Source organism: Chanos chanos, chromosome 14, assembly GCF_902362185.1.
Source record: "Chanos chanos chromosome 14, fChaCha1.1, whole genome shotgun sequence".
Taxonomy (NCBI): domain Eukaryota; kingdom Metazoa; phylum Chordata; class Actinopteri; order Gonorynchiformes; family Chanidae; genus Chanos; species Chanos chanos.
The window spans coordinates 2,921,897-2,949,496 of NC_044508.1; the positions used below are offsets into that span (position 1 = coordinate 2,921,897).

Below are 27,600 nucleotides of genomic sequence, written 5' to 3' on the forward strand. Positions count from 1 at the left end.
TGAGATCTCTTCCTTGGGAGACAAAATATCATTACTTGTGGTACCAGCAAATGACTCTTCCTTTAAGCTTAGAGCCACTAGGGATATGGCTGAATCTGAGGTAGTAGACTCAGAAAATGAACTATCTCCCTTGTTTGGAGCACACTCTGGTGTAATAACTTCTTCCTCCGTTGATTCAGGAATCGCTGTGGCAAGACCTGAGTTTGTTGTGCTTCGGGTAGACTGACTGCAAGCATCATCTGGGGAAAATGTTTTATCCTCGTCAGTGAGCACTGATGATGTTTCAACACTGTCTGCGCAAGTTGCTTCAGGCTTTGTTATTTCTTTTGTAGAGGCAGAATCAGTGTGAACCACCACATCACATATCTCTTCCTCTGAACTCTCAGGTCCTCCCCCTGTCATAATGTCATTCTCTCCGGTACTTTCCTCCTCTGGTGTGCTTGCCTGTGAAAGGATAATCTGTGGTATTGGCATTTTCTTAGATCCAAAAACAGCAAAATGTATTACATCCCCCTCCAGTTCAGTTGGTGAAGTTGCAGCAGAAGAAGACACCTGTTCAGATGTTTTTACCTCAGAGGTAAGAGAGTCAACACTTGATTCCTCATGAGCAGTAATGTCTAACGCTGACTTTGTGTCCTCAGACAAGACCAGTTTGGATGCAATATCTGCTGCTGTGGACTGAGGACCGGATACTGCAAGAGGTGGGGAAGGTTTTGAAGAACTCTCTAATACTGTCATAGGTTGCATCTCAGACTCACTGAGTGCAGGCAAAATACTTTTCTCCTTTATGTCCACCATTGGCATTGGAGCTACAGATTGAGCTGATGCAACCTGGGAGGTGGGCCCATGCAATATGGAGGACACATCTGTAGTTGGAGATGTCACAGTGGTCTTACTTGGGGATGCATCAACACTTGACGAGACCTGTGACACATCAGTCATTGCAACTATTGTGCTAGTTGGTTCTGTCTGTATTGTGGAAGACAAAGTAATTATAGAGCATTCAGGAGTTGCAGTGCCTGTAGAGGTTGAGACTGCTGTGCTTGTCACTGGCATTAAACCTCTGACTGGACTCTCAACACTAGCAGAGGCTGCTGATGGAAATGATGGTATCTGACCATTTACCGAAGCAGAACTAGGTTCACTGAACTTTGATAGCTTTTGGTCAGGACATTCTGCTACTGAAGATGCTGAGTAAATGTTCATCCGTGCTGTTGATCCTGTCTGAGCTATGATGCCAGTACGCGGCTCAGAAATATACCCACTTGATGTTGACACAAAGCCTTGTGCTGGTGTGTCACAAGTTGTAAAAGCTGCTATGTTATTTGGTGATACATGAGAGCTTGATCCGTTTGTAACCAGTCCCATGTCTCGTACATTCTCTATTACAGATGCCTGTGATGTAACAGGCTTGGAATGTGGAAATACCGAGGGAGATGGCACAGTATCCACTGGAGAAGCAGAGATAACAGGTTCATTGACATTGGAGACCAAATTTCTCACAGATGCTTCTGTAACAGCAGATCCTGCATGGACTGGAGTCACAGCAACTTGGCTGCTAGGCTCAACAGACACAGAAAGTGCCGGTTTGATAGTTTCCACATCTTTTTGTAGTACCACAGGAACAGTTCCTGCTGCTGCATGATTTGTGACACTCTGGGAGCTTGTGCCACTGAACATAGATATCAAACTTTTCACTGATCCGCCAGAGGTTGGAGAGGCCGTCGACGTTTGATTTGGAATTAAAGAAGTGGCAGGTGCATTATTTCTGTAGGGTGTTTCACTTATTTGGGGTTGTATATCTGCATATGAACTGGTTTGCGCTCTAAACTCTGGGGGAAAACACTCCTTGGCAGTGGCTGGAGATACACCCGAGGCTGACATCTCTGGGATTGATGATAATGGTTGAATTACTGGTGGTAGAACCATAGGAACTGCAGTCCTTCCATCAGCATTTGACCTCTGAGCATCCTTTGAAGTCATATCATGTTTGGTTTTTACAGGCTCAGTTAAGGAATGCTGCATTCTTTGGCCTTTACTTACTTCTACCACGGAAGGTTTTGTATGAGAGGTGTTAGACCCGGTTTGAGACATGCTATCATCCCCGAAACTTTCAACTATTGACTGCTTTATGAGTCCTTTAGGTCTAGAGGTAATGAAAGGCTTGTTTTTCTCTGTTAAATATCCAGCCTCACACTCCTGACTACTCATTCCAGGTGGCAATGAATATATATCCAGGTCTTGATGTAATTGCTGATGAATAACTGGCTTTGTTGCTGTCTCTATAAATATTGGGGAGGGTTGTTCAGTGGCAACCATTTTTGTTGAGTCACTGATCTGTCTCGAGACATCAAAGCTCTCTGTGGCAATATATGTTCTGGAACTTAGCGATACCCCATTCAGCTGTTGTGCCTGAGGGACAACTGGAGATGAATAAGTTTCTTTTTGCTTTCTCATTTCTTCCTCTAAATGCCTGTTTGGTTCAGTCAGTGAAAAATCTTGTGTAGAGAATGCATACAATTGTTTCTGTTTGTTCAAACGGTCATCAGAGATAATTACAGACCCTCTTCTGGGATCCTCAGTGCGTTGCATGCATGTCGCAGGCTTATCAGATGAGCATGGTGTTTTGAAATCAACTGTCCTTTCACAGTTAGGCGAAACATGCATATGCATATAGCTCTGCTCACGGTCAAATGTAGGAGAAGAAGCAGCTTTGGAATACACATCGAAGGAACTCATCCTTGGAGATGAGAGATCTCTGACTTCCTGCCCATCTTTTCTACCATACAAATTAACATCTATATCAACTGTTAAATCCACAACTCCAACATGTAATTTTTGTCTGGTGGATTGAAGTCCCCGCCATTGCCTAGTTTCAATTCCTGTTTTCTCTCCTTTGCTCCTGGTGAAATCCATAGGTTGTCCATCCTCTTGAAGATATGAATGATTGGTTATGTGTTGAGTCTCTTTTACAGAGAAGTCCATGGGCTTACTTTGGGTTACAACATCTCTACTTGATTGTCTTGGAGTCAATAGGACTCCATTCTGATGGTAAATGGAAACTGGCTGACGCAAAGGTTGTTCAGTGGTATGATGTCCATTCAGTATTTGCATTTGTTGTGAGCTAGTTTCATCCTTAGGTAAAGGCTTTGTCTTTTTTTGCTGGGTAGGCTCCACAACCAAAGGAACACCAACAGAGTCCTTCCTTAGAACAGAAGGTCTGCTCCTCAGTAGTGGCACTGCACCACTAGGAGACATTTCCTGAATTCTTGCAGAAGCTTTCTCAGACAATTTTGCCTTCGGAGACATATCAAGAGTTGCTTTGATAGTGTTAGCTGGTGCTGATGTTGCCAGGGAGGCTTGCTTAGTAAATGGCAAAGATTTTGTGGACAAGGCAGACGTCCCAGACAGAGATTGATCAACAGACGCAAAGCCAATTTTATAAGACCCTTTATTTTCAGAATCCTCGTCTAGAAATCTTACATGTTTTAATGGTGTTTGAGGGACATCCTGCTTAACTCTGGGTGGTTCCACTACTAATGGTACACCAGGAAGCTTCTCAAAAGATGTCCTGTTCTTCACTAATGGCACTGCATCAGTCAGTGTGTCTTCTGTTTTTTCACAAGGCTTAAACACTGGTTTTGGAGACATGTCCAGTGTATCTTTCGCACAGTTTGCTGGTGCTGTGGGTTCTTTGTAGGCTTGTGTTGGAAGAGTAGTTATTTTATCAGGTTGCAAAGCTCCAGTTTGGTCTATAACTTTTCGGTATTGAGGAGTTTGGATATTCAAAGTACTGTCAGCATTCTGTAGCTCTGTCCGTGTTTGGTCTTGTGTTTTGAATTTGGTTTGTGCTATCTGTGGTGCAGTGGGCTCCACAACTAAAGAGAGACCAGCGGGATATCCCTTTGCACTTACATTTGCAGCTGGCTTGCTTCTTACCAATGCCATGACTTCAGTGTGGTAGAACTCCTGTTTTTCTTCACCTGTTTTTTCTAAGATAGGCTTTGGAGACATATCTATAGTGGCTTTGATAGCATTTGCTGGAGCTGTAGGTGTTTGATATGACTGAGGAGAAGGCTGAGCTGGAAGACTTGTAGTTCTGGTGTAAACATGGGTTTGCCTGCACACACGAGGGCTTACTTGGGGTGTTTTCACATCTAACGTCCTCTGTGAAAACTCATTAACTGAAATGTCTGGTTCTGACTGAAACCTTCTTCGGGGAGGTTTCTCCTGTGGCACTGCTGGCTCAACAACCAAAGGCACACCGAGAGATTCATCATCAATATCCGTGCTTGTTTTTGACCTAGTCCGTAAAAGTGGAATGGCTTCAGTTCTCGAGGTTTCTTGTGCTTCTCCAGACTTCTCACGTAGCTTGTGGGCTTGATTTGCAGACATGTCTAAGGTGCTTCTGATGGAGTTTGCAGGGGCTGTAGATGTGTCTCTATTTGTTTGAACAGACAAGGGGGACACCGTGGGAAGTGACGTTGCCCTGTGGGGGCAAACTGGGGTTTGCCTGCTTAAGACTGTGGTTTGTTTAGGTGTTTTTGGGTCTGACCATTGCTGGGATGATGGACTGGACATGTCACAGGGCTGAGATGGGAACCTTCTCAGATCAGGTTTTTCTTGAGATTCTTGAGCTTTCACAATGAGTGAAATTCCCATAGACTCTTTATAGCCATCTGGTACAGAGTTCTTTCTAATCCTTACAAGAGGTAATAAATCAGTTTGCTGCTCTAATGTTTTTGAGACTGGCTTTGATGACATATCAAGAGTCGCTTTGATTGAATTTGCTGGTGCTGTGTCCTTATGATATGAAATCACACTTGTTTGAACTGATCCCACAGAAAGGGAAGACTGTCTTACGAGGACAGACTGCCTACTTTTAGCAGGTGTTTGCCAAGCTGGATTTTTTGATTCAGGGCTCCTCAACTCAGGGCTTGAGGAATATGTTTCTGATGGTGATTTTAGCGATTTAGAGCCTTCCATTTTCAATGAAACACCAACCATTCCTTGAGTATCGGGCCTGTATTTCTTAACATCAGCACCAGCTGCACAGTCACTCATAATGAGCGGCACTGCATCAGATGCAGAAGATTGAGGTGATACTTCTGATATCTTTGGAGACAACTTTTGTGACATATCCTTTGGGCCTCTGATTGAGTTTGCAGGTGCTGTATCAATCTGAAGCATTTGAATTGAGGCTTGTTTGCTAAATAGTTGTCTCTCTGGAGGTGGCTGGACTAATGCATATCCTATCCTACTTTCAGGCTTTGATAACCGTCTGTCTAGATGATGGTGCTGAATTTCATTTCTAGGAGAACCCAGGGCAGTCACAGTTTTTATAGGTTCATCTGATGGGGATGTAATTGCCCTTTCTAATGTTGGAAAAGTTTGACTAATCTCCTCTTCCTGTATCTCAACAGTCAAATCGACAGCAGTCACATCTTTCAGATCGTCTGCATTTTGCTCTTGATGCTGCTTCTTCTTTAATTTGTTCTTTGAAAAGTTAAATGCCTGCTCATTTAATCTATCATCATCTAATTGCGATGGGATCTTCCCATCTGAGTGCTGGTCTTTTTTGCCTCCAGCACCTGAAAAGTCCACAGGTCTGGTACAAAGCAGTGGATCCCCTGGCAGCACACTCTTACGATAACTAGAAATTTGAGGGCATTGCACAGGGCACAATTTTTCTACCAAATGCAACTTTGGTACTGGTGGATGAGTAGATTTCTGGGACTGTGTTTCACCAGCAGCCTCCAACATAGTTTCATTCATCCCCTCTGGAAACTTGTTAATACCTTGTGCATCTGTCTCACATTTGACCAATGGACAGGAATGAGCTGAGAGAGAGAGCTGTCTGCCAAGTTTTGGTTTTTGAGGTGCAGTATAGGCTAGCTCCGCCTGAACCAAACCAGGAGTTGTGGGCAAAGTTTGAGAATTACTGGATGTAACATTTTGTGAAGCTCTACCTTGCCCATCCTCTTTGGCCATTTTGGATTTCAGACTTTGAAACCCAGATGATAAAACACCCCTGGTTTGTTTATCGACAGATGACATACCCTGCTGGAAAGTACTGGGAGTACCTGGTGGTGTGGGAAGTGTGCGTGCAGAAGTGGGGACCTTGGGTTGTTCTCTAGATGCTATGGGAGGTTCAGGAAGCTTCCTGGTAAAAGTCTGTGGTTCTACAATCTTTTTAGAAGTAGTTTTTGAAGATGTGGCCACGGCCGTTGAAACAGTAGCTGATTTAGCCAAATCAGGATCTGGAGATTTACCAACTAATTCTCCGATAGCTGAGAACAGAGAGTTGACTTTCTGTTTTGCCTGACTATGCTCTACAGTGTTATCATCTGCATGTCCAATTCTGATTTCAGGGACTGGATAGTGTCTGTTTGTTAAAGAATACCGTCCAGAGGTCATTGATGAAGTATATGCAACTGTGGCAGAGGAAAGCGGAGCAGACACCTGTGTGAAGAGATCGTTTATTCCCTGATTTTTCCAATATGGTCCCCCAAAACTTCCCTTTTTCATTTTACTCGAAAGATCAGCTGCCTCCAGTTGCTCCTCCTGAAATATTATATTTGATTCTTGCACTCCCACTTTGACTTTTTTGAGCTTGTACACAGTGAAGTCCACAGGCTGTTCAGTTTGAGCAACCATGGACTCCTCAAACATCTGTGAAAATCGCTCAAGGTTCATATTCATAATCTTATCACCTTTCCTAAAGGCAGCGGACAAATCTACGGGAGCATTAAGCAGCTGGGAGTCTGCTTGACGGTGCCCCGGAACCCAGATCATTTCATCCTCATTGTAAAGAGGGATCTTAAATGCACATAGGGTGACTTTTCCATTGTCCTTTTTCTGAAGCATGTTTGAGATGTTCTCTGTGATCTGCTCCAGTATCCGACCTTCTTCTGGAGTGACACAAGCGTACATATGCTTACCAGCTCTGTCGGTCAACAGAGAGTATATGTATTCATGATCTGTGTAAACATAGTATCCACAATCCCCTGCCTCTGCTGGCCACCACAGTCCTTGCTCCAAAAGTGAGAGCCACTGCTGGTACCATTCTGAATCCTCAAAGAATATGTTGTCATCACAATCTCCATTAAATCCAGGGCAGCTACTAAGATCAACAGCAGTGTGACTAAGATCCATAGGCCCCTTTTCAGCAGTGAGTCGTTTGATAAACTCTTTGGCAGCTTTCAGATCAATTTGTTTCTTTGTTGATTCGTCACTCTGAGCTTTGTTTTTCTCAACCAGATTACCATATGTGCTACAGTCGGAGAGTGACTGACATCTACTTAATTTCGCAGGCTTTTCTGTTGAAAGATTAATGACAGATTCTTTAACAATGGAGGGCCTTCGGTTATTCTGACTACTGAGATTGTCACAACTGCTCCAAGATTTTCTGTTCCTGCATGTCATGTCAAACAGCACAATATCTTCTTCCTGTGGTTGATGAAACATGTTTCGTAATGGAGATGTAACCGTATCCTTCCAGGGATGTGATGGAATGTAAAACTGGTTGGGATCCACATCTTTCAAGTTCCACCAACCCGGACACTCCCACGCAGCTTCTACATTTGAAGGCATGTACTCTTGACTTGCAGCATAACACTCCTGAACTTGTGCTGCAAGACTCTCAGATAACGCATATTCATTTAACTGCTGCCAAAGGAGGGCTTCTATAAGACACTGGTGTTCATAGAGCTCTGGAGGAATCACACCATGCTCTGCAAAGGAGTACAACAGATCCTGGTAACCATACTCAGTGGCAGTGCCATACAAGAGTCTATGGATTTCATCCAGGTACTGCCTAGTAGCTGGTGTTGGAGGTTGTTCCTGCGCACCAGACTGTTTCAGAGATTGATTTGGATGTGCCCCTAACACGCTTGGATCCACACTGGCTGTACTACTTGAAACAGTGGTAGTAGCGGCACTGTCGTCTTTACTCTGTTTTGATATTAACCGATCAAGAAGGCCTTTCTCCGTTTCTTTTCCTGTTGCTGGGGTGCTAGTCTCACTGGATCCCGACTTAAAAATACTAGAGAGCAAGCCAGGGCTGCTGCCATTTGAACTGGTCTCTGGCTCACTAGAACTGACCTTTGGAGTACAAGAAGTAGTTTCCTGAAGCTTGGGTGAGATGTCCTCCTCTGAGCCCTTACCAAATAATCCAGATAGAAAACCTTTCTGTGCAGGGACTTTCTGATCCTTCTCAGATGCTCCATCCTGTGAGGACTGAAGCACCACAGGCTTTGTCCTTTGAATCTGTGGGCGGCCTTGTCCAGGCTTAGTACCTTGACGCTCCTGTTGCTGCTGTGGCTTTTGTTGTGGCTTCTGATGAGGTCCTGCTTGGTTACTGGACGTCTGCTCTTCAGTAGCTGCACCCAGCTTATTCAAAAAACCAGACAAAATCCCACCAGATTCAGATTGTGGGGCACTGGAGCTTTGTGCAGATTTGGTTGATGACTGACTACTGGTTTGAGCCTGTGCCTGGGATTCACTATCACCAGCAGCCATTTTTAATATACTAGAAAACAGACCACCTGACTGATTTTGTTGCTGTGTTGCAGTCTGAGCTGCATTCTGACCCTGCTTTTGCACATTCTGTCTGTTGGCTTGTTGTTGATTTCCAGAGGGTCCTTGCTGCTGTGTAGGTGTGGGCGGCTTAGTAGGTGCAGCATCTGTAGTGCCCATCTTTAGAAGTCCAGAGAGCAAACCTCCAGACTGACTTGGAGGCTGACTTGGAGCCTGACCTGGGGCATTTGACTTATTTGTTTGCTGACCAGACTGGCCTCCTGCTAAAGGTTGTGCTTGCTGAGCAGGAGTGTCAACTGATGCCAATTTGTTGAAAAGGCCAGAAAGTAGCCCTCCTTGTTGTGGCTCAGGTGCTGTGGCAGTCTGTGAAGGGATCTGATTTTGCCTCTGCAGTGGCTGTCTTATGCCCTGTTGCTGTTGTTGATTGGGTCGGCTTCCAGGTGGCCCTTGTTGTTGTGGTGCTGGTTGTGGATTTGTAGAAAAAAGCCCGGAGAAAAATCCACCTTGTTGGCTGGACGGTTGTGGTGGAGTATGGTCACTTTGACCAGGTTTGTTCATTTGCTGGCTTGGCTGGCTACCAGTCTGAACAGGTGGCTGTACAGGGGTTGTGTCTGACGCTGCAAGCTTATTGAACAACCCTGAAAGCATCCCACCTGGACCACTTTGGGGTGTCTGCTGTGGTGGAACTTGGTTTTGCCTTTGCAGATTTTGTCTGTTTGCTTGCTGCACATTAGATTGGTTACCAATGGGTGCTTGTTCTGGCTTAGTAGTGGATGGCTGGTTTGCAGTATTAGTGTCTGTAACACCCATACTAAACAGACCATCGAGGAATCCACTTTGTTGGCTGGGTGGTTGCTGGGCAGGTTTTGGGCTTTGGTTTGACATCTGGCTACCAGATGCTGGCTGTGACTGTTGAGGAGTACTGTCTGCTGCAGTTAACTTACTGAAAAGTCCAGTCAGCATCCCTCCTGCCTGGTTCGCAGGTGGTTGCTGTATTTGGGCATTTTGTTGGTTTGTTTGCTCCTGACTGCTAGTGCCACCTGACTGCTGCTGCCCTTGAGTGAGCGGTGTGCTTTCTGCAGATGTCAATTTAAAAAGCCCTCCTAAAAGCCCTCCTGGTTGACTAGCCTGTTGAGTAGGAGGTTGTGGTTGTGTATTTACTTGCTGGACATTTTGTTGGTTTGTTTGGTCTTGATTAGACTGACTGCTAGGGCCACCTGCTTGTGGCTGCTGAGGAGACTGTGGTGCATTCTCTGTCAGTGTGAATTTAAGAAGACCCCCCAAAAGACCTCCCTGTTGACTAGCTTGTTGGGGAGGTGGCTGTGGTTGTGTATTTACATGCTGTTCATTTGATTGTTTATCTGAGAACCCTGGTTCCTGCTGTTGAGCTGAAGCTGCTTGTCCAGGTGCAGGTAGATTATCAGAAGATGTCAGTTTAAGCAGCCCTGATAAGAGACCTCCTGCTTGACCCTGAGGAGCATTACCTTGTGGTGCTGCTTGGCTTGGTCCTTGTGTGCTAGTTTGCTTTTGGCTTGACTGATCAGCTGAAGGACCTGGGGAAGGTTGGCTAGGAGGGGTTTGGACACTAGTTACTGTGTCAGAGGCTAGTTTCAGAAGCCCAGAGAAAAGGCCTCCAGCTTGATTAGTAGAAGTGGGTGCAGCAGCCTGTTTTGGGAGATTCTGATTTTGCCCCAAAGCCTTTTGAGCATCCACTGTTGCCTGGCTACCTTGGCCTTCTGGTGCCTTAGATAGTGGCTGTGAGCCCATAGGTTGACTACTAGTGGGGACAGTTTCTGGTGAAGCCATCTTTAGCAGTCCAGACAACAATCCTCCTGATTGTGGGGGTGTAGCATTGTTTTGGGATTGGCTCTGATTTTGGGTTCCAGTGACAGAGGAGAAAAGTCCTGATAGAAGTCCACCTTGCTGTTGAGGTGGATTAGCATTTGACTGAGTTTTGTTTCCGCTTGAAACTTCATCAGATGAGGCCAGTTTCAGCAGACCTGATAATAAACCCTGGGACTGAGGCTGTGCCTGTGTTTGTTCCTGGGGCTTGGACTCACTCTGCTCTTGAGGCTTGGCTTGAGGTTGCTCTTTTTGTTTAGCTTGATCTTGGTCTTCAGGTTTCGGCCGATCCTTTTCTTCTGCTATGGCTTGAGCGTGGGACATGGATTCACCCTGTGTCTCATCCTGAACCACACCTTCTGTCTGATTCTTAGAATCAGGTTGTGCTTCAATTCCAGGCTTAAGGTCTGTTTCTTTCACTGCTGGTGCCTCTTTTTGCTCTACAGAGACATCTGATGGATCTTGTTCTTTTTCAGACAGTACAACAACAGCAGGCACGCTTTGGCTGACTGTTGCCGATTTTGCTGGAGTTGATGTTGCTGGTTGTGGTTTAGCTGGCTGTTGAGGTTCACTTGGTGGGGCTTTAAAAAGGTTTGAGAACCAACCTGTGTCTGTGTTCCCTTTTGGTACACTTTCAAGGAGAGCAGCACGACTTGGCAGAGGCGATTTAGTGCCACTTGGAGATGTAGTAGCTTTAGAGGCAGTAATATCTTCACCTGTAGCAAGTTTAAGTAGCCCAGAGAGCATGCCACCCTCTTGTTTGGGTGCCTGAGGAGCGGACGAATTCTCAGAGGTGAAGAAAGGCAGTTTTAACTTGCTACCAACAGAGGCTGACACATCCTCTGTCTTTGCACTCTCCGTGGGTTTGAAAAGAGAAAACATAGAAGGTGCAGAAGGAGCCTCATTCTGTGCAGATTTGTCAGCAGGAACAGTTGAGATCAGTGAGGTCAATGATTTCTTAAAAGGGCTGAAAAATCCAGTGTCCTCTGTAGGTGGCTGCCCAGGGTGCTTTGCATCAGAGCTACTCTCTCCTGTCCTTGGAGATGCCCTTCTTGGCTGAGCATCAAGAATTTCACCAGATGATTCAGATTCAGGCAATAATTCCACCGATCCACTCGCTGATCTTTGGGAATGCTCGTCTGAGGACTGCCGCTCAGTCTGAGAGCCTGCACCCTCTATAGACAAGCTCTTGGGCTTATCAATGAATCCCTCTTTGGACTCAGTGCTTCCAGAAGATTTGTTACCATGTCCCACCGATTCAGGAGCTGTTGCAGCTTCTGCTTCTGCAGGTTTGTCTGAAAATAGCCTCAAGGGATTCAGTTTCCCTAACATAGAATCAACAACAGAGGCTGGCTGGTTTGTATTAGATCCTTGAATTTGACTACCACTGGCAGCACTGTCCTGCGACTCAGCTGCTGATGCTGCCCTTGCAGGACGGCTAGCCTCAGGAGACTGAAATGGCAGAAGTGTCCCCAGGGAAAACTTTTTGTCAGTCCTAGCTTCCTGATTGGCAGGGGGTACCACTGCAACAGGAGTTGGACTACCTGATGGTTTGGGTATAAAAGAGAACAGTTTAGAAATGCCAGATTCTGTTTGTGGAGGAACTGGACTTGGAGCTGTTGTATCAGAGGATTCCACATTCTCAACTGGTGACTTGGTGCCTGTGATTGAACTGAACAATGAATTCATGGCATTTTTCACTCCTGTAATTCCTTGTTCCATGGCAGAACCCTCTTTCACCTCAGCTGTCTCAGCCTCTTTCACCTTTTCTTCTGAAACCATTTCAGGTTTTGTGCTGTCCTGTGGTGGGACTTTTTTGATACTTGACTTTGGCAGGGATTCATACTTACTGATCTCCTCCTCTTTTTCAGCCAGGTACTCTGATACTGTATCAACAAGGTTCTGGAGTTCATCCATAGTGTCGACATATTCATCACTTGGTTCTTCAACTGGTGACAACAAAACCTCTGCACCACGACTTCCAGCCACCCCCTTGCAACTTTTTCGCTCACAGCAACTTTGGGGCCAATCTGGTTGCATTCCATAGGATGAAATATATCTTTCATGGTTGTAGTAAGTGTCATATTCATATTGAAAGTCCTCCTCAGCAAAAGCCATATCCTCCAGTTCCTCCTCAGAACCAAGGGAAAACTGCATCTCATCTGAACCCACGGAGTCATACTCACATCTGGCTCTCATCCTAGCTTCCTCTTCCTCACGATAAATTGCATAGTTCTCCAGAGTATCTTCGAATGAGTTCTTGGCCCACATTCTAGTCTTGTACAATAACCCCTCTTTGTATGAGGTTCGATCTGACCTTTGCTGTTGTATCTGTCGAACTGATGGGATGATCGAAATTTCAGGAGGTGAGTTTTCATCTTCAAAGTTCCCTGCCTCCCTATAGACCAGGCGTACCTCCCCACTGCCAGGGTGGCTCCTAATGGGATTGCCTTCCTCATCATACTCTTCAGCCTCTGGAGACATTGTGTCACACTCCACAGTCTGGTAGAACCTGCTACCTTTGGAGTCTTCTGTTGTGCTTACGATACGATAAATTTCACTTTTTGTCTCGTCATCGTCATCCCATTTTTTCTGCTCTGGGTCTAGATAATCATCCAGAATGTTGTCAGCAATTTTGTATTTGCTTTCCCAATCTTCCACACCCATACCTGAGTCAACAGGGATTATCCTAACTCCGCTTCTATTTTGCGGAGGTCTGTGTTTAATGGATAATGTGTAAAACCATGCAAAAAAAAAAGGATTTGAAAGGGTGAAAAGAAAGAAAAAAATGAGAAATTAAGAGCAACGCAAATCAAACTGAAAAGAGCATACTTAAAAAAATGAATTCAACAAAAGATTAGAACACCAAATTAACTAAATGTGACAAACAAAAAGAAAACAAATCAAATCAAATTGTACTATTTGTTGGATATTTACAAAAAAACCACATAAGGACTTTTAAATGTGTGTGTGTGTACATACCTAGGCCCCCTTCCTTCCCTGTAGTCTGACTCAAAGCTCTGTATGGAGTCATTCCCCGATTCTTTGGACACTGTCTGGTGTGGGAGTTTTCTTCCCATGGGATACTGGTGCACAGAAGAGTTTGGCTGGGCTGTGGTGTGGTACCGTGGAGGGCGGCTGTTCGTCTCACTGCGATAGTCGCTGTCGCGGTCATCCACTGCACTGTCATGGTCCTCCAGCGCTTTGACACAGAGAAATGAAACTTAGCAAGTATTGGCTTGGACAGGATTTGATTTCCTTAGTTTAGAGACGTCACAAAAAAAGAGATTTTTACATCACTTTGTTTTGTAAAAATGGTGGTGTCCACCTAACAACATCCACAAATGATTTTTGATGAATTAGAGAAAACAGCATGTTAGTGTTTGGATAACTCTGAGACCCACAACAGGGAAAAGGGTTCTGCCAAAGCTGTGATCTGATTAATGTTGCATGTGGTGAGTCTGGCAATGCGAACTTTTGCAGGTAATTACCAGCTTACCCACCATAAATATCTTCTATTTGCTATAATGAGCCACAGAAACACAATAGAATCACCAAAACAGAATACTAATGAGAACACGTGACATATCCTTGCCAAAAAAAACGCGACATCATCTGGTCTCTGTGATAATGTTAGAGATCTGAGAGACTTGGTGTCTGCTTATCTCCTCTTTGCTTTTTTCACACAGTTATTCAGCTTGTATTGACCCATCACAAATCAGTCTAGGCTTGACTAGGCTCGATTACTGATGACTTGAAGCTAAATACATATTTGTTTTCAGGAAAATTAAAAGGTAGAAGTAGAATTAATGTTTTTAAATCAGTGATGATTTTTTTTATGCTTCCCTATGAGAATGGGGGCACATAAATTCGGTAAAGATAAGGAGGGCAGCAGTGTATTAGGGTCAGTTTATACAACAACTTAATAATGACAAATGACAAATGAGCCAACGAAAAATGTTGAGTGAGAGAGAGAGAGAGAGAGAGAGAGAGAGAGAGAGAGAGAGAAAGAAAGACAGAGAGAGAGACAGAGAGACAGACAGAGAGACAGACAGAGAGAAAGAGAGAGGGAGAGAGACAGCGAGAGAGAGGGAGAGAGAGAGAGACAGACAGACAGAGAGAAAGAGAGAGACAGACAGACAGAGAGACAGAGAGAGAGAGAGAGAAAGAGACAGATAGAGAGACAGACAGAGAGCAGAGAGAAGATGACAGTGTAGTCTTTCTTTTTACAAATCGGTGCATGCAGTGGTCACAAATAAAACATGGATGAACGAATGAAGGCATGAAAAAAATGACGAGAGAGATATTAGCCAAAGCACATACTCTGTTGATCACTCCATCCAAAGTAACTCCAGTTGCCTAGTGGTGTGGAGGAAGTTTTTGACAGAAACACAAGTTGCAAGAGTTTTCAAAATACTGAAACATCTGTTTTCTTTCCCGTCATTAGTAGGCTATGTTAAGTTATGCTGGGAACAGAGACATTAAATTATATGACATCTATGTCATGGTAAATGTGTCTATACATTTCAATGTTGAAAAACCCTCTGCAGAACCTTTCAGTGTGCAGTGCATATAAATAGTAAACACATGGGTAGTACGGTATGTGTATATTAGTGTCAGTATCTAATATACATCAGACACACCCACATAAAAAAAAAAAAAAAACTATAAAAGTTACTCAAGCTTTTCTGTTCAGCAAAATTCGAAGATGTTTTTTGTTGGAAGAAACCCAAACATGAAAAATAATAAATGAAAGAAAATCAAACAAGCACAACGACCAAACATTATGAAAGTTGTAAACACGACAATTGTCTGTTGTAAGAAAGCCATTCTTCAAACAAAGAGAAAAAAAGTTTTTGTGAGGTTATAGTGTGCCACCTAGTGGCTCACAGAAAAAATGCAGAGGACAGCAGCTCCCAAATCTGGGAGCAAAAAAAGCTATTTCAAGCTCCAATATGCACACACGTACACAAACACACACTATGATATACATATTAAGAAAAAGTGAATATCATGCTCCTCCCCACACATACACTCTGTATGGTTAAAGAATAAAAACTTAAGACCAGCTGTTCGGCAATACTTACAGCACTGGGAGGGGACAGATGGTAGTTCTCTTCTATGATTCTCATCTTGCAGCGGATACTAAAACAAAAAGGAAAAAAAAATATAAAAAAAGAAAAACATAAAAATATAATATATACATACATACATATACAAGCATACATATATTAACATGTACATATATATACACACATGTATGCTTGTATATATATGCATGTATGTATGTATAAAGAGAAGGTCATGTGCAAAATCATCCAGATTTACTTGCAATGTATATATCATATATGTGCACTTACAGAACTTCACCACAAGATGGTGGTTAGGACTTAAAACCACAATTGAGGCATGCACTTTTTAAAAAACCTACACACACACTGATTCTTTCCAGGGTACTGACACCCAAACAATGGTGTCTTTAAAACATAAAATTCACACTGTGACTCTCAAACTAACAGAAGTTCAAAGAGTACAGTACGTCACAAAACAGCACGGCTGATATTTTGGATTGATCAATAAACCAGATTTCACAAGCAAACATTCCAGATGAACAAACTCAATCAAAATCCAAACCATCCTTTCTCACAGGCAGCCAAAACTCAACCTATCTGAAGGCTCACGCTGTCTTTTGTTTCAGACTGCTAGAGCAGGTCCTTGAAGACGGTTACGGAGTACTGATCTGAGACGCAAGGTTCAACAGAGGTGAGCACAGGACTACCTCATCGTGTATCCTCATGGTATTAATTCGCTCCAGCTTCTTGGTCCAGTATTGCGCCTCGTCGTCTGGAATGTCTGACGGAGGGGGAAAAAGCGGAAGAAAATCAACTGGAAATTTCGGCCGGTGGTAATCCGTCTTTTCCTGCTCCTTCCCGGGTTCATCACAACCAACCCTGTCCCATCCCATTCTGTCTGCAAAGCACTCGCATATTATATTCATGCTCTTTAATATGGTATGAGATGCTTTTGGATTCCTGTAGGAACACCATAAATAGATTAACTAGCCACTTCAACATCCCAGTCACTCCCCAGTCCCTCTTTCCTTCTCTGTCTCTCCAAATCTCCTATCTTTCTTTCTGCATGTAATGGAGGAAACGTCTTCTTTTTACAGGGAGGACACAACCCTGAAAGCCACAAAACACAGCCAACGTACATATACTCTCTGTATAAAGCATTGTTACTAGTCACTAGTTGTACTTTAGTGTTGTATCTGTATGGCATTTGTATCTGTATGTGTATTTGTATTTATATGTTGTATTTGTATGGTGCACCAACACACCAAGAAAAAATCCTAGCAGGAGTAAACCTACTTGGCAATAAACCATATTCTGATTCTGACTCTGAAACTCTGTGCTTCAGTAAATAATATGAGCTGAACCCATCTATTTCCCTCCAGTTGTTTAGGTCTTTTAAACCACCACAGTGGTTTCTTCTCAAGACTCAAAGTGCTAGCGAGAGAATAAGTCAGAGATGGGGAGAAAGGAAAAGAAAAGGAGAGAATCCATGAGAGAAAAGGGAAGGAACACAGAGAGAATGTGGCTAGAAAGAGATGGAGTGATAGAGTGAAAGAAAGAAAGATCTAACTTACCGAAGGGCAGCTCAAAACGTGTGTCCAGAAGCACCTGGTGGGGCGTCGGGTTCTTGGTGCCGTAGATCTCGTCCGCTTTCATCAGAACCTCTGAGTCCAGAGAGATCCACTCACCAGGACCTTCCTGTACCAGAGAGAGAGAGAGAGAGAGAGAGAGAGAGAGAGAGAGAGAGAGAGAGAGAGAGAGAGAGGCACACACACACAGAGAAAATGAACTGAGGGCCGGACGGTAAAAAGAACAGATGCGGGTGCATTATTAATGGCTTGAGCAAGTGTTGGGAGTTTTAAAAGTCACAAAAGATCCTTCTACTTTCAGTGGGGCAAAATAAACCAAACTCATGTACTCCTGTGTGTGTGGCTGTACCCACCTCGTCAGACTGATGTATGGATTCCAAAGGGATCCACGCCGTCCCCACCATGGTGTCCCAGATTAAGCCTTTGTTCCACAATTCCACCACCAGCCCGGAATCCAGTCGATTAATCTCGCTGTGGACAAATACAACAATAACACTGTGTTACCTTGCACAAAGCTCTGTATTTCTCTCTCTCTCTCACACACACACACACCTACAAAGCAGAGCAGAAAATAAAAATGTGACTGATTTCTAGATGGCCTTAGGTCCAGGTTTAGCCTCGAATGCCTGACACCAAAACAGTCTTTCATCATTCAAATGGTAGAAAACAAATGAGAGATACTGCAAGTTCAATAGTAGTTCACTTTTCTCATATGAAAGGATATTAATTTTGAGCACTACAAATTTCTGTCACGTTTAGTATGAATGAGCACAACCACGACTGGTTGAGGGTTAGCACGTAGCACTGAATATACAGTTTTAACTGCAAAAGCACTCGCTGTTTAGGACGACCCACCTCATAAAAGTCGGATAAAGTGATATCGAAAAACTGAACAATTACTTAATTACTTTGGTGCATGGCAGAATTAATTACACTGGGTCCTGTTAGAGCCTCAGAACGGAGAAGAAAGGTCTACGGAATCGCCACCGCATATTTTAACCGTTGAGCACTGTAATTTTCTCGACGGCACATACAAAACACCGCGCGACCTCATTTGCATATTCATAACGGCGATTGCCCTGTGAAGATCTTTTTTTGGGTTGGCGGGGACAGCCAGTGGGCCCTCGAATGAAATCAACCCTTCCAACATTGCACTATGCAACACACATAATTGTTCCATTACCGCTGCAAAGGATCCCTTGTAAAACGACAACCACTGGCTAACAGCTTTGCCATTATTTCGCTGCTTGCGGTTTTGTTGGTTTTATGTTAGTTTTAACACAGATGAATTGTAACGATGGGGATAAGAGAAACGGTCCAGTTACTGGAAGGCGATGAGTTTTATTACAACAGATCTCTTCAGCAGTTCCTGACAGAAAATGCTCGGATGACATAAAGAAATGTAAGATGCAGCTTGAATTGTTAATGAAGGCTATGAGAAGCAAACATGGCTTTCCCACCGCGATATCCCACTGACTTCACTTGGGAAAATACATTAAATATTCAACATATACCTCAAGCTCATTTAAAAAGTGACCGAAACATGTATATATAACACTTACTCCCCATAGTAAGAGGTATGGCAAGCAACTGTTCAAACATAAACATTAGCCACAATTTCTTAAATAACATTAAATCAAAGGTGCAGGTGTAAAATTGTTCTTTAAATACACAATTACATGCAATGTTACTTAAAATGACACTCCACATACATGTTTAATACGTGGTGTTTGCAAAGAGCTGCGACATGGGCATTACTGAGTTGGGAAACTGTAGCACACCATGCTATCTGTGGGGGATTCTACATCAGACACGGAGTGACCTTAACCTCAGTGGGGTCTAATGAGGTTACTGACCGTGTTCACACTGTGCCCGTGTTAGAGTGTGTGTGTGTGTGTGTGTGTGTGTGTGCGTGTGCATTTACAGTAGTCTCAGTGTAGTGTCTTTATTTACACAGGTGATAACTTAGCCTGTAACTTCCCAAAAACCCTAAAGATAACCTCTTCATCTCAATTCCTACCTCTTGTTCATCACAAAACAGAGTGAGGGAGAGAGAGAGAGAGAGAGAGAATAAAGAAGAGGGCGTCTGTCTTTTCAAAACTGTGGCAGTGATATCTCTGGACCTCTGACATCCTTAAGGTGCCTAGGAAAGAATTTATAATCTGCCAAAGAGCAACTGGACGTAAGACGACTGCAAATCACCGCTGAGAAGTAACCCCATGTATCCTGGATCCCTGCTGCTGCAGGATACACAAACACTCTCACACACACACTCACAGATACACACAGACACACACACACACACACACACACACACACACAAACTCATATAGACACATCATACACCTGAAACATATATATGTTTCAAAGACTCCCCACCAAGCACCGATCTCTACCTCGCTCTCATTCTCTCTCTCCCTGTCTGGTTTAATGAGTAGAGACAGATCCTAAGATCTTACTCTCCTGGTCTAATCTTGCTCTCTGTGTTGTGTGGTGTGTGTGTGTGTGTGTGAAGTTGGCACGTGTGACCAATTAACCTCTGGCACACCAGATAAACACATTCAGTGCTTATCCCACAAATACACACACACACACACAACACTACTGTCTCAAGCAGCTATTGCAACTCTGGGGTAATGTCCAAGTCCCTCCAGGGTGCCTAGACCAGACAGTCTACCAAATGACCGATAACAAAAACAAAAACCACCTTCAGTATCATTCACCATAAGTACAGTGTGTTTCTGTGCCTGTTGCACATGGGACTCTGGTTGAAAAACCCAGTGTCTGAATAATAGTGTCCTCATGGACCCTATGGGCAGTCACATGACATTGATGTAAAAACTGGGATCTGGGTTTTACTCAGTTAGCAGAACTGTTGCTGTGACACAGTTTATGGTCAAACATGCTTTTGATTCATACCCTAAAAGCTGTTTGTGCCTCATTACGGTGTTACATAGAGCCCCCCCCCCCCCCCCTTCGAAACAAGATCTTTTTTTTTTTTTTTTTAAACTGTATTGTCAACAGCCTCCCCATACATACTGCTTATTCTCTGTGTTTTATGACTTACACAGATTGCAGATAAAATCAGCTTCGCCTTTCCAAATTCCCAGATACCATTTTGGATATCCGGTGCAGTATAATCTCCATATTATGTTAAGTGCGTAGCCACTTCAGTGAGTGTGTGAGTTTCGCTGGACGCATTTAAAACTAAAACGATTTCTCAGTCATCGGGCCGGCGAGTCATGGTTCTGAACCCTGAACTTTGACCTTTCAGGATCGGCAGTGTCGCCGCGTATTCTAATTAAGTCCACTCAGTGGATCCTCAAATTTTGACTGGATTTGCTCTCTCTCTCTCTCTCTCTCTCTCTCTCTCTCTCTCTCTCTCTCTCTCTCTCTCTCTCTCTCTCTCTCTCTCTTCAGATCACACATTCTGTCATTTTTCTCTGAGAGGAAAACCCATTATGTGATGGTCTGACGTTGATTTGTGCTCATTCAGCCAAATCTTTGTGGAACGGGATGTTTAGTTCTCATCACTATCACACTCTGCCGTCCATTTTCAGTGATGTGTAAGCCTCTTAAACAAGATCAGATTTAAGCCCGAACTTTACAAATAAATAGACACACATGCAATGCACACGCAACGAAACAAGTAGTATGTAATTATGTTTCTCATTCAAAACTCCAAAACGGAAAATGCACTTGTCAGAATTCTCATGTTTTATCCTAACTGACATGTTTCTCCACAGGCAAAACAATGGATCCGTAGAGCCAGAGGGGAAAAAAAATCTGTTATTGATTAAGGAGATCTGGAGTATTTTCACAAATTGAAAAAAAAACATGCAAAAAAATGAACACACATAGATGAATTAGAGGGTTTGCCCCCTTTTTTTGTTTATTTGTTATTTGTTCTGTTTTGGGTTTTTTTTTCCTTTTACATTTGGGTTTAACTGAGGATGCAATGAAAGGTTGTTTTTCAGCCTTTTTGTTATGGTAAACAAGCTGGTATCGTCTGACATTTGACAATTCAACAGTGGATGGTTTTTGTAATCCTGTAGCATTTACCATGTAAACAAACACACTCTCTCTCCTTTCTTTTACTCTGCCTTTTCAATGACATGGTGGATTAAGTGGAACCCTCTCGACAAGCTGAGTATACAGTACATTCTCGGTCTGCGGACACACGAGTCTCTGCTTGAGACAAAGAGGAGCAAGTAAGATGGGCCAGCACATGATTTTACAGTTACAGACAGTTCAACAAACTCATGTTTAAGGTGATATGTGATCGAATCACGGACAGAGGTGTACAGTCATGACAGGTTAGTTACCGCATTTGATCACTGTGTGTGTGTGTGTGTGTGTGTGTGTGGTTTTGGTCGTGGTGTGTGCACGGCTGGGAAAAAACTACAAGGGTTAGAAAGACGCAGCAGCTGCATTTGCAACTGTGTGTGTGTGTGTGGTAGTGAGTAGTTATGAGCTAATGACAAAGATAAATTGATTTCTCCTGCCATATCTGGGCTGCAGATTTCAACTGTTCATTCTGTCCTTTCCCTCCCCACTTCTACCACACAGAGAGAGAGAGAAAGAAAGAGAGAGAGAGAGTGAGAGAGAGAGAGTGACAGCCCTGAATATTAAACTTCCGCTGAAACAGATGATAATATGACAGGTTTCACCCCATCTATTCATCCTCCCTTTTCGACATTTTAACAAACCCATCACTTGCTTAATATATCAGTTTATTTCTCTCCCTCTGTCTGTCTTAATATTGTTCATTAACTTAATACATTACATTATTCTCTCTCTCTCTCTCTCTCTCTCTCTGTCCCTTTCTCTCTCTGTCTCTCTCTCTCACTCTCATTCTCTGTCTGTTTCTCTCTCTCTCTCTCTCTCTTGCTGTTACTGTCTCTCTTCATATTACTCATTATCTTACCAAATTACATTACTCTCTCTCCCTCCCTCTCCTTTTCTCTTCCCTTTTCTGTCCCTGTTCCTCTCTCTCTCTCCCTCTCTCTCTCTCTCCCTCTCTGTCCTTCTCTCTCTTTAATCCCTCTGTCTTTAGGCTTAACCTGATGATGAGCAGTGAGAGTAGGAGGCCAGAGTAATCCCCCCCCCCACCCTCCTTTTCTGACCCAAAGCCACACAGCCCTGAACACGCGACAAACAGCACTGGACTACTGATCTGTAACACACTATCCCACTGCCTAAGTCACCGTCACGTTCTCCTAATGCCTCTAATACACACACACCCACACATATGCATGCATGCCCACCCACACACTCACATACACACACTCTCTCTCTCAACCCACAAACACACGCACGCACACACGCACTCACACCCACACAACCATACACACACAGGCCAGATGTGAGAGAGAGAGTGTGTGTGTGTGTGCGCGCGTGTGTGCGCGCACGCGTGTGCGTGTGTGTGTGTATGTGTGTGCTCTTGTGCAAATCTGTCTTTAATCCTCCACTCTGAATTGACAGCATTTGAGAGGTCATGTCTATAACCACAACTACCACGACAATGCGCTCTCTCAGGGACAATTTTGTCACACAAACAGTTTCTAAACAGCTGTCAAACTTCACCAAAGAGTTTGTCCCTTGTTATAAAACAAAAAATGTTTTGTTTTGTTTTTTTAATGACATTTCGTTGTGCACAAACCACTTCAGAAGTCACCAGAGCAGCGAACAGAAGGGCCAGAAATTACAAGCAATTTCCAACAAGTGCTGACAATCTCAAACATCTCCAGGCCCTATACGTTCATTCACTGTTGGAAAATGTCTTTTTTTTTTTTTTTTGCCGTGGTCCACAACGAACACATCAGAAATAACCGTGAGGGTAAAGTTCCACCAAAATGAATTACGCTACCCGAGACCGTTGCCTGTTTTCCCCTCACGCATAAAAAAGGGAGAAAAGAGTCACGGTTCATTTTCGCAATTCTTTACATACAGAGTCAAGTACAAACTCATCACCAAAGAATCGTATCAGTCTATAAACATTACATGTTTAATATTTTTACATGGTTCAATTGATTAAAGCTCAGTTATTCGTCCTCAGTGCAACATGTGAAAAGACATCCTGTCATATTACCCAAAGTACAAAGACAGAACACAACAGGAAAATTGCCAACTAATAGAGAAATACATAAAAATGAGTAGTAAATTTCAGCAATTCAAGAGAGACAGAGTGTGAGAGAAGGTTGATTTAAAAAAGTACAAATTAGAGTTGGCTTCTGTTACAACACAAATGTAATCTTTTGTCTTGGTTGTGACTTTAAAATGATCTTGGCTTGAACTGCAGGGTTTCCATAACTATATACATAGAACCCTTGTCTACAATCTAAACTGAGATCAACTGAATCACATCAAATCATATTGAATCAGAATGGTTGTTAACTTAACAGGACAGAGAATAACTAACTCTCTCTCTCTCTCTCTCTCTCCTTCTCTCCCTCTCTATTTCTTTCTCCCTCTCTCTCATTCTCTGGAGGAGGAAGAGGAGGGTATAGGAGGAAGAGTTTGAGCAGTACTCACAACATGAAGTCCTGTTCCCAGCACGGCTGGTCCCCACGCACAGTGATGGTCGTACTTTTGACATTCTGGACCTTCAGTGTGACGTAGACGTTAAACTTATCTGCAAAATAACAAGAGAACGCATTACCACATTAGTGTCACAGCCTGGCTCAAATTCATCTCCATAAGCATTACAGTCTGACAGAAAAATTCACGTTCAACACAACACAACACCCCAGCCCACCCACACTACCACCCATCAACACAAGGCAGAGTGGTTTCTAAGTGCTGTTAGCACACACACATATGTTAACACATAGACTATTATGAAAGAAGACTCACCGTACACACACCCACACATACACTGAAAGGATTCTCAGCAAACTGGGTACTCAACACAGACCCCCCCCCCCCACACACACACACACACACACAAAAACACATACACACACACACACACATGCTCGCGTTGTATGACCTGTTGCTGTCTCAGAAAACTTGGACATGGCTGGTAGCCCTGCGGCTTGTCTGGAAGTTTAAAATATGCATAGCTTTATGGTAATGCACCGGTTATTACAGCAGCAACAGGGACAGTTTAAATGGCCTGTCTCCATGCAGACAAGTAACCGTAATTAGATGTAGATACAAAATGCCACAAGTCCACGCTGACGACCCTTCTCCTGGCAGTGGGGTTGATGGTGTCTATGTGTGTGTGCGTGTGTGTGTGTGTGCATGTGTGTGTGTGCGTGTTTGTGTGTGTGTGCTTGCATTTGTGTGTGTGTGTGTGTCTGTAGTGAGTATCCAGTTTGCTAAGAAAATTTTCAATTTCCTGAAAACTCTCCTGCCAATGAAATCGCTCCTCTGTGTGAAAGTGCAGTTTGGAGTTTTCCTGGGCTGAGTTTCTTCATCATCCTGTCATCCCACAGTAAAATCACTTGTTCCAGAGTTTGTTCCAAACAGGAATTACCCACAACTGCACAGAACTGTTTATTTTTTCTAAAATACATCGAATTTTTAAATGAACACTTACCCCTGCCAGAATTCATTTTAAAGATATCAGTGCAGTGACATTTAGTGTCTAACTGTGACTGTAACCAAATTTTATTACTTTCATTCGCTTTTCCCATTTTAACCCATCTGGAAATCACACAGCATCTGAATAAGTTGCACACTGAATGCAGTATCACCACTCCCTTACTAGAGCTACAGTCAGTAGTCAGTACATTAAAACTACAGTCAGTAGTCAGTATATTAAAACTACAGTCAGTAGTCAGTACATTAAAACTACAGTCAGCAGTCAGTACATTAAAACTACAGTCAGTAGTCAGTACATTAAAACTACAGTCAGCAGTCAGTATATTAAAACTACAGTCAGTAGTCAGTATATTAAAACTACAGTCAGTAGTCAGTATATTAAAACTACAGTCAGTAGTCAGTACATTAAAACTACAGTCAGTAGTCAGTACATTAAAACTACAGTCAGTAGTCAGTATATTAAAACTACAGTCAGTAGTCAGTACATTAAAACTACAGTCAGTAGTCAGTACATTAAAACTACAGTCAGTAGTCAGTATATTAAAACTACAGTCAGCAGTCAGTATATTAAAACTACAGTCAGCAGAATTCAACATTCCTCTGTCATTCCACCCCATATGAATACAGCACTTATATCACTCCTCCTTAAGCCTAATAAAGACCCAACTCTCTGCTCAAGCTATCGCCCATTATCTCTCATTAACACAGACATTAAAATCATCAGTAAAGCACTAGCTATGAGATTAGAAACAGTCATCTCTTCTATAATACACCCTGATCAAACAGGCTTCATTAAAGGTAGGCATTCATCAAATAACATGCGCCGTCTATTCAATCTAATCAGTATAGCCAAAACCCAAACAAACAATACAGTCATCCTGTCATTAGATGCAGAAAAAGCATTTGACCGTGTTAACTGGACATTCTTATTCTCCACATTAGAAAGATTTGGTTTTGGGGATTCATTTATCCAATGGATTAAAATTTTGTACAACTCACCCACAGCATCAGTAATCACAAATGGCATAATTTCACAACGTTTCACACTTCACAGAGGTACAAGACAAGGATGCCCACTCTCACCCCTACTATTTGCCCTGTTTATTGAACCCCTAGCAGCTGCCATCCGCCAAAACACCCAAATCACTGGTATCACCACTCTGAACACAACCCACAAAGTCAGTCTATATGCAGATGACCTATTACTATATGCACAAAACCCTCTTACATCACTCCCAGCCATTTTCAATCTGATTGGGACATTTTCTGCCATCTCAGAATATTCAATCAACTGGTCAAAATCCATTATTCTCCCAGTTAACCAGGACCAGTGGAATGCTGTGACACCCAGGCTCTCACTAAACATCCCTACAGGTAACATTCGATATCTTGGCATTGATATTTCCTCCAACCTTTCAGATTTGTTTGAATTGAACTTCACACCAATTCTTAAAACCACTGAAAAGTGTTTAAGTTGTTGGAATAACTTACCACTCTCACTTGCTGGCCGCATAGCTGCAGTGAAAATGTCAATCCTACCAAGAATCAACTATCTCTTTTCAATGACTCCCGTCTTCCCAACACCCAACTGGTTTTCTACTCTAAACTCAATAATCACAAAATTTTACTGGAAAAATAAACAACCAAGAATTAAACTCTCAACACTCCAGGAAAGCAAACAGCTTGGTGGCTTAAATGCCCCAAACTTTCTCCATTACTTCTTAGCTCATCAGTTACAGTACATAATGAAATGGACATATTCAGACATGCAACAAGATCCTTGGCTTGAAACTGAACAGTCAGCTTGTGAAGAATTCTCTATTAAAGACTTGCCATTCTTACCCCAATCAATCAAAAAACATAACTGCTATAAGGTCATCACCATTTCAACAACCCTGGAAGCTTGGTGGAAAACCAATAAGATCACAAATCACCCACTTAAACCATGTAAACTCACACCAATTTGGAACAACCCCGATTTCTTAATCAATAAGACCGCCTTCACATTTAATACCTGGAAAAGTAAGGGAATCACCCACTTACAACACCTGTTTGCAAATGATAAATTCTTAACCATCCATGAACTAACACAGAAATATAACATGACCCAACCAAACTTTTTACAGTACCTCCAGCTTAAAAATGCACTAAAAAATAAAATACAACTTTCCAACATTGATTTACAACCACCACCATTAATAGAAAAGATAGCATCCATTTCAACATCTGAGAAACCTTTATCTAAAATATATAAACACATATCATCACCAAAAGAAGAAGCACTACCTATACCAATAACAAACTGGGAAAAAGATTTAAAAATTAAGACTGATCTCAGTTTCTGGAAACAAATATGTAGCAACATCTTCTCCATGACAAACAACTCCCAACTACAGCTAATCCAGTATAAGGTCATGCACAGAACACACATCACCACCCGTAGAATGCACCTCATGGGCTTCACCAATACAGATATCTGTCCACAATGCACCCTCAACACAATAGATTGTTATTATCACTCTTTCTGGCAATGCACACCAACCAAAAATTTCTGGCAAGCCATAATATTTGAACTCTCCAAATTTCTGGGTCACAGCATTCCACTGTCCCCGTCCCTTTGCCTTCTAGGAGATCTCACACCCATCAGTCATATTCACAAATACCACAAGATCATACTTGTCACCTTAACAATAGCCAAAAAAACAATACTCCTAAACTGGAAATACAGGCACAAACTTTCAATATCACAATGGCTTAATCTGTTAACAGACTACCTCTCAATGGAACGAATCACAGCTAAAAACAATAAACAGACCAAATTATTCAGTAACACCTGGGAACCCATCCTTGTAGCTCTGAACTTTCCAACAAATTGACCCCCCCCCCCCTTTTTTTTTTCTCTCTCTCTCCCCCTTCTTCCTTCTTCTCCCCTTTTCCTTTAATGGTATCTAAATGTTATCTTCCTGCTTCATTACTATCACTACATTATTATTATTATTATCATTATTATT

At 42.8% G+C, this 27,600-nt stretch overlaps 1 protein-coding gene across 1 annotated transcript in view; it reads right to left on the reverse strand.

The window, feature by feature from the left end:
- unc13ba (unc-13 homolog Ba (C. elegans)) overlaps window positions 1–27,600 on the reverse strand; it is a 99,828-nt gene that overhangs the window by 62,600 nt on the left and 9,628 nt on the right. The window contains exons 3-9 of the mRNA XM_030791732.1: window positions 23,576–23,675; window positions 17,395–17,512; window positions 17,027–17,150; window positions 16,160–16,233; window positions 15,468–15,525; window positions 14,704–14,739; window positions 13,363–13,582 (exon numbers count right to left, since the gene is read on the reverse strand). Of these exons, the coding sequence (XP_030647592.1) occupies window positions 13,363–13,582; window positions 14,704–14,739; window positions 15,468–15,525; window positions 16,160–16,233; window positions 17,027–17,150; window positions 17,395–17,512; window positions 23,576–23,675 (730 nt within the window). The remainder of the gene's footprint in view (window positions 1–13,362; window positions 13,583–14,703; window positions 14,740–15,467; window positions 15,526–16,159; window positions 16,234–17,026; window positions 17,151–17,394; window positions 17,513–23,575; window positions 23,676–27,600) is intronic.